General features: G+C 42.7%; 1 protein-coding gene across 1 annotated transcript in view; it reads right to left on the reverse strand.

Moving 5' to 3' along the window:
- DDAH1 (dimethylarginine dimethylaminohydrolase 1) overlaps positions 1-12,233 on the reverse strand; it is a 105,181-nt gene that overhangs the window by 36,171 nt on the left and 56,777 nt on the right. The window contains exon 2 of the mRNA XM_006277506.4: positions 228-327. Coding sequence (XP_006277568.1) covers positions 228-327 — 100 coding nt within the window. The remainder of the gene's footprint in view (positions 1-227; positions 328-12,233) is intronic.

The raw sequence follows: 12,233 nt of genomic DNA on the forward strand, positions 1-12,233 counted from the left end.
AGGCTTAAAAATTGTTATGTGCAATAACTGGCATTTTGCAATATGTACATAGCTATTTCTATTATTTTGGCAGCAGTTGGGAAAGTTTGCTTCTCAGCTACCTAAGTGTCACTCTACCATTTGGTAAGCAAGTGATCTAATGAACTTTACACTAGTAAATGTTATGATTAGAAACCAGGTCATATGAAATGTACTATGCAGATACATAAACAGCAAATTCACTTTACCTGTGAATAAGACATCTCCACCATCTAAGGTAGCATTTTCATCAGTCATCTCTACTACATTGAGGTTAAGACTTTCCAGCACTATCTTCATTGCTTCTGTCTGTTTAAAAAAGAAAGAAACTTAGTCAGCACCACTGAAAACATGAGTGAATCAAACTGCAACAGGCATAGCACATAACCTTTAGTAAGACTAAAAGTGGGTACCCTCGCAACCCATAGGTCTGAACTAGCACAGTTCTGAGAATCCCTCAGGAGGAATTGTAGGGAATGTACATGAAAGTCAGTAGTGAAACTGTCACTGTTTTCTGCAGGAACCCTGCACTAATTGTTGGGTAGGTATTACCAGTTGTTTACACAAGTTTATAGTGTATAGTCCTACTATCATGCAAAAATTACTTTGTGGTTCCAGGGTTAAAACTGAAAACGCAGAGGTGACATTTCATACTTGCAAATCAACCCAGCCCAAGGTGTTCCTCTCCATCGCCCAGAGGTCACTATGGATTTTAGGCCTTTGTCCAATGAAGGAAAAACTACAAATGAAACTTTTTTTTAAACATATGAATCTTTATTGGCTTTGATTTCTATTGCATTATATTTGTGAGCTACTACGGTACATGACTGCAAAAGCTTCTTACAGACATTTATAGATTAGAGACTCAATTCTTCCCTGTGTCAGTTCTGGAGGATGAAATGGAAGTATTAGAAAGCTACTGTAAGTTTGTCTAATCCTGCTTCTGACCAGAGGAAAGCTCTTTCTTTAGTGGTGCAAAAGAACATTTTAGCAGTAGGGAATCAGTAGAGATCTACTCAAACATGCCCCATTTTCCTCCAGCTTTCTTCCTATGCTGGAACTGCAATCAAGGATATCCACTGTAGAAGCCACCATAACTGCTGTACAGCTATCCTACATATAAGGTATCACAAGCTATATTACAACCAGGGTATTTGCTAGTGGGTTATAGCTAGAATCCAGCCTTCTATGTTACCTGAGCCAAAAGAAGCTTCTGAGACATCCATAAAAAGGACAAATAAGGGTGAAGCTCTTATGTCAACGGAAATAACAACCTGTTTCACAAAGTATGATCCTTTTCAGCAACATGCTTTGTATTCAGTAGACCCTGATAATTGCGTTACATTATTAGAGCTAGTTACCAGCCATTAAAAAAATTATTGGCACCAAGAAACATCTGTTATGAAGATCAAATTTTCAGGTGACATCCTTTATCTTTGTATTATGGCAATTAAAACATTTCTACAAGAAACGCAAGAGTTCCAACATGCCTGACAGGCCCATAACTTGAACAGAATATATAAGGTTTAAATAAAACAAAGTGATATTATCAGAAAGTGGGAGGGAGTCATGCTGATTAACTTTATTCTAAATATTTCAGGGAAGTATAACAAATGAGAGAATTTGCTGTGCTATTATTTACAATTTAATAAAATTATGTGTTCTGTCAAGAAGTCTGTATTCACAGTTTTAATAGCTTTATGAAAAACAAATGCTAGAGCACAGTAAATGCATTTTCCTCTTTTTTTTAAAGTTCAAATGAAACCCATGTCTAAAAGAAGGGATCTGTAGTTTCTATTCATTCAATGGACTGTTTCATCAAACTCTGTGTACTTATATTTTGCACTGGTAACCATGCAGGCATCTTCCCCCAGATACTAGAGTAACCCAGTTCTGGCATTCTGTTGACTTGCACTCAGCAAAGGGCCCAAGGCAGAAGGCTAGACTGGTTTTAATCCCATATACAAGTTATAGCAACCTTAGGGCTCCTCTAGCCTTGGCTTACATTGAAATGATCTCAGAAGATCCCTTCTGACTGCTACAAACAGGCAGTGTACAGACTCTGACCATTATCCACTGCTCCATGAAAGACTGCAGGCACAGTCACTCTACAGTAAGCATGGTTTTCCCAACATAAGATAGTTGAAAACCACTAGAAATTCCTGGGTGGCAAGTCATGCTATATATATGGCTATCATGTTTTGTTAGAGGGATGCAAACAAGTTGCATTACAAATAGAGAATCTGGGCCTATTGAATTTTAGAAATAAAGGGGCTAGATGTCTGCACATGAGACTCCATTGAGTTTACATGGGGTGCCATGTATTTTGGGCTCAGTGGCTCAGACCCAGAAACAGTAGCTTATCCTGCAGCAACATGAAGGCCCTCAGCTTTTCTGTTACAGTCTATATTCAACCTAACTCCAAAAATATTTCAGGCTGAAAGTCTGCATGTAAAGTTTGCCAGCCAGAAACAGTGGACGTGTTTCCATACAGCTGAAATTAAGGTTTAGCAGTAAGAAGTGTACCCCTTTCAAACAGCACTTCTTAGCCTTATTGCTCCCTCTCCTATGATCTTTAAAATTGCATTTAAAAGGAGGATTGGACCCTTGTGGTATTTTAAAAATTAATGTGAAACATCTGGGTTAATATTTGGAAACCAGCAATTGTGCAAGCCCAGTTACGTATTTCACAACTTTTATGCAATCATACAACAAAAGCTGTGTACCATAGACCCATATTAACATTTCCTCCCATTTTACCTACAGCACACAGCACCATGTATAGAAGGAGCAAGGGCACCAATGAGGAAAAAATGGCTATAAATTAAACACTGCTTGGGGCATTATGTAAGAAGATGCCCAATTCAATGGCATGTAGACTTGGAATTTATGCCAAAGACAGACAAACCAACTAACTCATGACTAGCAACAGTGATACCCTGGGCACAAGAACACAAGCACTTCAACCACAGACAGTGAGAGTAAATAAATATACTCACCAAATAGGATTATGGCAGGGAGGAGGTTAAACTTCCAAAAAATCCCCCCACCTACCCCATCCTGTTCTGTGATTGTGCATCTCCAGTGAATCTGCTGTCTCAGTTACCTTCTCCATTATTTTAAAATAGTACTTTCTACAGGGAGTTTGCCTTGCTGAGTCAGGGCTCAAAGCAGTGCTCAGTCAAGTAAGTGGGTTCCAGGAGAAGTAGCAAGCTAAGGTCTAGGTCACTGATTCAGGCATCCTGGGCCTGCTGTGCTCCATCCCCTAAGAATCCATGTCATACCTCCCCTGTCCAATACATTGTACTGCTCCTTTCCTACACTCTGAGTTTTCCTACTCAGGATTTTCTGCTTCACTTCCCATCTGCCACCAGCATCTTGCTTGTTGTATAGCTACTGCTACATTCCCTCTCCCCTTTGTCACTGAATACCCTATACCATGTCTCTCCATACATCTTCTTTCTCTGCTACACAAATGCAGCCTAAATGACTTCAAGCTTTTTTTCCTTGGCTGCCTGAGGGCTGGTACCTTTTTTCTTTGAAGCATGCTTTTTGACAGCAAGCAACCATATCCTTTGACTGCCTCTCTCTTGTGTTAAGCAACAAAAGGGAAAGGCAAGTGTATTTAATAATAGATGGATGTTCTGCCCTCCTTCTGGCAACTTTTAACTAGGGCCATGTCCATGTTCTGCAGGGCTCAGTATAGGGTGAATGGAGGCACATATCTATTTCCATCCATGCCAATGTCCTAAGTATTTCCATATTCCACAAAGACCTCCCCACTTTCAGAATAGGGCAGCTTCTGTGTTAGATCCCTATAAAGCTGTGGTTATTGCTCCTTTTTCTAAATGAAAAAAACACCCTAAGGTTCTAGTCCTATTTGTCTAGAAAGCCAGGAGGTGGAGCCAAAAGGCAACTTTCCAAGCACAGAGCAAGAGGGCAATTAAGGAACTCTATACCTGCTGCAGCATGCTGACACCAGACTCAGACAGGACTGCAGGCAAGGAATTAGATAGCAATCAGTTGAACAGATGGAGGGTGGTAAGGGTGGAGATGCAGGGGTCAATGTGACTGCACAGGCTGCATAGTTTCAGGACTGCCACTGTGTATCAATGAAGACGAAGATTATCACTGCAGAGGGTAAACTGTACCATCTCATAATATGTAGCATGATATGAAAGCAAAATCTAGAAGCTTATAGTGAAGGAACATGCTTATGTAAAATGTAGAGTCCAGATCCATAAAAGGTAATGATAGTTGCTTTGTTGCTGCTCTATTATTTTGCAAAATACAGTTGTAGAAAAGAATGCAAAGGTGACATACTAGTAAAACCCAAGTCTGTTTGTTGTTTTGGGGTACACATATACAGTCTTTGGTCTCAGCATGCTATATGCAGTCTTTGTGCAAGATGGCTACAAGGTGAACTAGCCAGGTAAGGAAGCTGAGGCACATCTTCAGATGTGCTGAGTTTTGCCTACTTCCCTAGATGGAGGGAGTATCTGCAAGGCCACATGACGCACAGCGGGGCCAGCTGGAAATATAAAGAGAACTGGAGCACATTAAAAAGGAAGCCACTTTAGGAAGTAGTAGTGCTGTGCAAGCTGCAAGGATCTTTTTGCTTCACAAGCAGAGGTCCTGGTGGAATGAAAGCTCACAAGGAGCAGGAAATGGGCGGGAAGACTGGAGAGGCAGTCTTATTGTAAAGACAAGGACAGAAAAAAGAACCCTACAGTTAGGGCTATGAGCCAGGTGAAAGGAAAATTTGTGCACTGGATTTTGTTAATAAGGTAGATCTTCAAAAGGGGAGGATTGTTGAAGGAAGGAAAAACCACACCCATAATATGAGGCTTGATTAACTGGAAGAAGAATGGGAAACTGAGGCCTGAAACCAGGCAGTGAGGGAAAAATATTTGTGTGACTAAATACAAGAAACCAGCCCACAAGGGCTGTGTTGGCTTCTGGTGATGCATGTTCTTTGGACCAGGAAAGTCTGCTTGGAAGCATAAATAGTACTGTGGTGCACACAGCCCCTACTGAGTAGGTGATTCAGAGCCAGCAGCTACTATGCCTTGACTGGCTAGTGCTGGCTGGGAAGAGGGCATGGCAAGGGCATCTGAAAGATGCACTGACCCAGATCAGACCATAATGCTATAACTTAAGGCTGCTTTTCCCTGTGGTGCAGCTTGCACAGGCAGATGCTGGGAAATTACAACTTGAAGTTCTGTGCCTGTAAAAATGGCTAAAACCTATTTGCATTATCTGCTCTGTGTACTATTAAACAGAGCTCCTACTTAGTGAGAATACTGGAAGGTAAATACCAATTCTGGATCTGCTACTTGAGCCAGATGTACATTTTAATTACCATATGCTGATTACAAGTTAACTATCAGGCTGTAGCAAAGCACTGTAACGTCTTTAACACCTTGGGGGAGGGGGAGGGGGCTGGAGAAGCTGCAGCTTAGGCATTCAAAAAAGTTAAGTTAGCAGTCAGGTCTAAAAAGTTGTCAAAATAGCAGGAAGCTGGCATCTTCTGTTTGCTTCACAATTGTTCCAGGTCTTCATGATATTTATAGGATGCCCAACGTGTCTTTCAATAACAATTCAGCTCATTTTGGCCTCACAAAGCTTTTTAAAACTGTTAATGCTATTTAGACATTTTGTCCATCTGGCTCTTCTCCCATGACAGGTGTTAATGTATTAAGCCTATAGCTATTTTAAATGTGCGTTTTAAGGTTTTTAGATCTCTAGTAGCAGGAGTGCTGAGATTCACCTGTACTTTTAAAGTGATGCTGGCACGCACAGTCTATATACACCAGGAATATCTTGCAACTTCAATTTCCCATGCATGTACCAATGACTGTTCAATGTCACGGCTAAACACCAAGAACATCACATCACACAGTCAGTAGAGTCTGATACCAAGAAAGCTGTAGCACAAAATAAATGTAAAAGGGAAAAATTATTGAAAAGCAAACCAGGAAAAATCATGATTCATAGTCACAGAAAGATCCTGGAAAGTTAAGTTCCCAACTTGCTCTTGGATAAAGTTGAAAACCTATGTACTAGATAGGAAGCAGGTATGCAGAGGAGAACGTTGAGGCTTCTGGAGACTGCATCAGCTCAGGGTGGCAGCTAAGTGCAGCCTGTCAATGCTCAAAGAGCACCAACAAAACCTGTTGGAGATATTGAACAAGGAGCTGTGATTACAGTTAAGAAATAGATACTGAAGACCTAGGGGCCTGAGGCCAAGCAAAGGATCTGATATGCCTGTGGGCAGCACTGCTTGTCCCACCCTTCTGTAACTAGGGTAAGAAAAGTTACTTTGGGACCTGTGAAGGAAAGATGCAGTCTCAACCCAATGCCAAGATACATACGTCAGGTAGGTACTGTAGGTCTGATGAGCACAGCCCTATAAAGAGGCACCATCCTCCTAAGAAAGTGAAGTGCAATAAACAGAAAATACAGGAACCTCAGGAAAATACGAGAGGAGGTGATGTTCCCTGATATGAATACTGAACGTGCTGGCAAAGCTGAAGAGATGCTATGAGATTTTCTGCTGATGCACATGTAAGCGGGAAAGGTGGCTGTCACAAAAGGTGAGCTCAGCTCACACTAGAATAAACCACATCATAAACAATCCATTGCTGTGACACAGATCCTTCCTCAAGATGATATGGTGCTCTGTAGATGGCTACTGGACTCCCATCTGGCATCTAGAGGCACTAAGAGAAGCTTGGCAAATAAAACTGACAGCATCTGTCAAAGGGCATCCAGACTGTGAGGGTGTGATAAGTGGCAAAACATACAGGGAAAAAGTTGGTGACAGCACAGCAGGCCTTCACAGGTGGGTGGGAGGAGCGGGGAGAGGTGTTGAGAGAACAGTGTGCTAAAACAGTGGGAGTCCATCTTTTTGGCAGGTGTGCCACAAATTAGCCCTGCATCCTTTCCAAGTGCCATTGATCCTGCCCAATATGCTGTTCAGCTTTCTGCTCCCAGCCCTGTGCTCCCTGCCTGCTCTGCTGCCTGCTTCTTTCCCCTGTGCTCCTTGGCCAAGCTGCTGCTTGTTCTCAGGTCCCTGACCTGTCTATCTTTCCCCTTCCTGATCTGCTGTATGCCACGAAGAGCCTGCTTACTTGTGGTATCAATGCTTCAGGCTGGCCACCCCTGTATTAAAATGTACTAAAAAAACCCCAAACTAGCTAGGATTTAGGCTACAGAATTTGCAACAGAGCCAACAAAGATACAGAAATGGCAATACAACAATAATCTGCATGATGCTCTATGTTAAGACACCTCTTCCTCATCAGATTATAAAAACAAATTGTTTGTGCACAGTGCTTCCTTAATGAAGAGGCTTCTGTAGAAGATCACAAGGTTTTCTGTAGTACAAACTCCAAGTCTCGGACAGTAGATTCACTTTGCCATATCAACTCAGAAATGCAAAGTCAAATTCTACCCTCACACTAATATACTATTCTATTGCAACATTTTGGATTCTTGGTCAACTGGAACTAGCAAGGTCCACCACAATTTCTAGGTTTGGGTGGGTACAGTCAGGCTCTAAAACAATATTTAGGCACCTAAACAAAAATGTGCCATTGTCAAACTCCTTAACAGCTACGTTTACCTTCCAGTGAAATAAAGCTTAGCATCTGAAAACTCGGATGTTCCTTCAGTACCTAAATATGAATTAAGCTCCTAAATTTAAATGTTAGCCACAGTGGGGTTTTTGTTTTGCATTATTTTAATTCGGTTTTGCCTTTTCATTTTATAATGGGCAGATAACACTTTTGCTTTAGTGTAAAGCTTTAGACTCCATATTTGATGATTTGATTGTAATGCCTACTGTATTATGGTTAGTTTGCTCATAAGCAGTATGGTTAAGGCAACATCACTAAATAATACAAGCTTTCACATCCCTATCTACAAAATAGTAAAGGTCCATGGTCGTTTAAGGCTGTTCATGTCTGTGGGGTAGTTTCCCCAGAGAGAACCAATGATGAGTGAATTTACACTGAGTAAGCCTAGTATCCATTTCCAAAATAACTAAGTAAACTTTATTGCAAACCTGACCAATATCAGTGGCTGTGTTAGTGGCACAGTTTTTCAATCTATTTACCACTGAATACTGAAACTTTGGTCTCTATCTAGTGCTTTTCAGGTTTTCTAAAACCACCCCGGGGGGTGCAAGCAGAAGTGCAGCTCCCAGCTGTAACTTGGACTGTTTTTTGCATGTCGTCTGAGTTTCAAAGTTATCCCAGACCAAACAGGAGTTCACTGTTGATGGGGGTGGAGGGGATCTGCAGCCAGGTTCCCATAGCAATGGCCACACTTCTCTGCCAGTGCTCACTGCTTTCAGAATAGGAGTGGGGAAAGGCAGAGGAGGGAGCTCATTCTAGGGGCTCCCTGGCCAGTGCTGCAGGTAGGGTGGGTGAATTGGAGCCCCCTCACCTCAGCAGGGCTTCAATACACCCACCCCACCCTCCAGGTGGGCTGAAAAAACCCAAGACTGAACTCCCTCTGCTCCCTTTCCCCCTCCCATCCTGAAAACAGTGACAGGCTGGGAGCTCCACAGACAAGTTACAGAAGATGCTACATTTTGAAATGTCTTCATGTGATACCTTATGCAAGGAGGGGTCAGATTTTCACCTGATCAGACATTTTTTAAGCTGTTTGTGGCCATGTACTGGTGTTTGGTCACGGATATAAACTGCTTTCTGAGGCCAGATCAGGTGAAAATTGACACTTTTGTCTGTGGCCCCAATTTAGGAAGGATCTGTCACTTTGCAGGAGAACCTCTTCCTACCTAGAACAGCAGGGTTGTTAAAGGTCAGATGAAAACTGTGACCCACAATTGCTTGTTCCTTATTAGTTATCATACAGCAAAAAAAAAAAAAAGGAAAATAATGCAGCAGTGAAAGGACTGGGTATAATAGAGATCTCTCAGTCTTTTGCTATATGTTCTTCTTCTAAAATAATTCATACTTTACTTGTAGAGTTGTGTTTTTTCTGAAGTGTTGCAGCTTAACCAGTGTACAGTTATAAGAGGTAATAATGGTTAGGGCTGTGTAAAACACCATCATTTCATTTCGACATCCATTTAGAAGGGACAGTGTTTCGTTTCGTCATTTTGTTTCATTTCAAAGCACTGTCCCATTTTGTTTCATCGAAACTGTTTCAGCGTTTCGCCTATAGGCTATAATGGGGAAACATGAAAATGCCTAAAACATTGTCATTTGTTGCCTGATTCGGATGTAAATTTCAGGGATGGTAGCCCCTTCTGAAGGCATGAAGCCTGCCATGTTTCAAGGAGACAGGTGCAGAAGTTTCTCGGAAACTGCATCTCAAAGTCTTGAAAGCTTAGAAATAAATTCAGTTAATACAAGCATAGCTAATATAAGGCAGTCTTATTGCTTACTATATTTCACAGCATACAAGCCAAAGTGCTCTATAAGTCTACCCCGGTTTTCTGATCCAAAAAGTGAGGTCAGTTTATACACTGGATCTATGGAAATCTTAACTTTTTGGATAAGAAATATAGGGTTGATTTATACTGACCCCTGTGTGCCCTCACTGTGGGCTGGGCAGCTGGGGGGTGGAAATGTGCCGCAGCGCCACTCTCAGGGGATGGGGCTGGGCTTGGCACTTGGCTGACATGGCCCAGGCTGCACCACGTGCAGGGGATGGGGTACGCTTAGCGCTCGACCAAACGGTGTCTCTATGGTAATGGTAAGGCCTGCATGCTGCGCTCAGGCCAGGTCCAGGCACCATGGCCTCCAGCAACAGGGACACCATCTAGTGGTAGGTAAAGAAAGTCAGGTAGGGTTGGGGTCGGGCTGGGGTTTGGCCAAGGCGGTGCTGGGGTGGGGATCAAAAGTACTGATATGGTGTATAAGTCAAGGTGGAAATTTAAAGGTAAATATTTTGGCTTCAAACCTCAACTTATACACTGTGAAATATAGTACGTTCATTAGAATACTCGTAGATACGGCTGACTGTCCTTACCACACAACTAGAATTTTGACAAAGAAAATACTCATCTTTAGAATTTAAGATTCCTATGTCATATTATATAAGGTCAACTTTAGCTTTGCCATAAAATACAAGGCTTTTATTATATCTGTGCCCATTAGTACATCAAGTGGTTGAATGTTAAAGCTTTTATGCTTTGTATAGTGATGTTTTTTTCTAATAAGCACATTCCTGTTGTGAGATGGAATGTATCTAATCCATAATAAATCTGGTTGAGAGACAGTGGACTTCAGCCAGCTCAGTTCTGTTTCAAGGAAAGAAGACAATAAATATGTCTGACGTTCATAAGAATCTAATTTCCTCACTCTCTGCACTTTAAAAAATGGAACCCATTGCCCAGATAGATGTGTTATGTGAGTTACAATAACTGTTGCATGAAGATATTATCCTTCTCTCTTTTTGTGTCGGATGTACTCTCAATTGGTGTCATTTCTTTAACAGTTATTTATTGGCATTCTGTACTAAACAAATCTTTTCCCAAGAAGAACAGACGCGACAACTTGGAGGGAGAAGGGTACTATTTTTGAAAAGGCAATGAAGAGATTGCAGTATTTTTTAGATGAGCCTGAACATAATGTTCAGAGCTCTATGGAGTGTTTTGGGTCTAGATCTGAATTTTGCAATGTGATCTGCCTCCTGAGTAGCAGAGCAACTTTCCAGTTGGGAAATTTGTTCCAGTGCAGTGTGGCAAGTCCAAGGACTATTTACCACTTACACTGTGAATTGCCTCTCATCAATTAATGCTTTGGCCAGAACCTACCACTGTACAATCTGGAGAGAGCGAGAGAGAGAGAGAGCAAGAAATAGAGGGCGAGAGAGAAAAAAAAACTTTCCTGGCAGTTCCATCAAAAGTAGTCAGTGATTAAAGACAAGTTCAGTACCAGCTCCTCACCTTTGTAGTGACTGATGTTACTGTATTAATAATGTTATTTTTAATCATAGGTAGAACACTTGTTATATAGAACCTTTCTTCAGTCAATCTCCAAGCTCTTGACTGAGGTGAGAAAACATTTACAATTTATTGTTTTGAGTAAATGGAGACAGAGGTGAAGTACAGATGTTCAAAAAGCCCCTGGTGAAAATGCTCTAACAGTCAAACTTTACTTAAAGTGCTATAAGTTAGAGGGTGAGCAAACTGACACACATTCGTTGTTGAGTGGGGTGGGGCTCTGAGCCTACTCACACTGGTCACTGGGGGAACTCCTGCACACCACCCAGGAGGCTGCCAAAGCTGCCCTTCTCCCCAGGCCTGCCCCTCTAGCCAGCTGGTGACTGTCAGCAGTGGCTAGCAGGGGAAGAAACCCCAGACCCCTTCCTCCACAGCCTCCTTAGCCAAGCAGCAGTGCACAACAGGGCTGGGGTGGCTGTAGGGGGAGAGACCCCAGATGCCTTGCCCTGTGACCACCTGCAGCCAGGCAGCCCTCCCGGCCAGCCTGGGGGGCCTGCAGAAGAAAAGGGACTGGGCTCTGTCTCTACGGCAGCTCTGGCCAAGCAGCAGCATTTCATGGGGCCGGGGCTGCTGCAGGGTCAAAGAGCCCAGACCCATTCCCCTGCAGCCCCCAGCCAGGCAATGATGCGCTGCAGGGCTGAGGCTGCTGTGCAGAGAAAGACCCTGCACCCCTTCCGCCTCAACCCTTCTGGCCAGGCTGCAGTGCACTACAGGACCAGGGAAAGAGACACCCTCCCAGCTGGTTAGCAGGAAGAGGCAGGGCTGGGATCAGAGGCTGTCAGTGACTTGGGTTAGTGACAGCTGACCGGGCAGAGCCAGCCCAGTGCTTGTACACGGCAACAAGCTCTGCCCCAGGCTACAATGCAGCCCTGCACAACTGTAACCTGGGATGGTGGCAATCACGCTTTAAGTTAACTCTCGATGGGTTGTGGCACAGATGTTCAATAAAGCACTCTAACAGAAAGAACTTTAGTGTAATACCTCATCCACTGAGGGTTAACTTAGAGCACAATCCCACATTTTTAAAGCACTCTAAGAGCCACGAACATCTATTCAATTACAGCTTTAGAGTACTTTCTGTGTGCTTAAAGGGCGATAAGTCTAATGTACCTAGCCAGAGAAGTTATGAGATTTGCACAGGGTCACACAGTATATCATAGAATAAATGCAGGTCTCCCAGAAGTCCCGCCTCTAATCTATACCGCTGATTGTTTAAGTGCTGGTCCCATAAACA

Source organism: Alligator mississippiensis, chromosome 5, assembly GCF_030867095.1.
Source record: "Alligator mississippiensis isolate rAllMis1 chromosome 5, rAllMis1, whole genome shotgun sequence".
Taxonomy (NCBI): domain Eukaryota; kingdom Metazoa; phylum Chordata; order Crocodylia; family Alligatoridae; genus Alligator; species Alligator mississippiensis.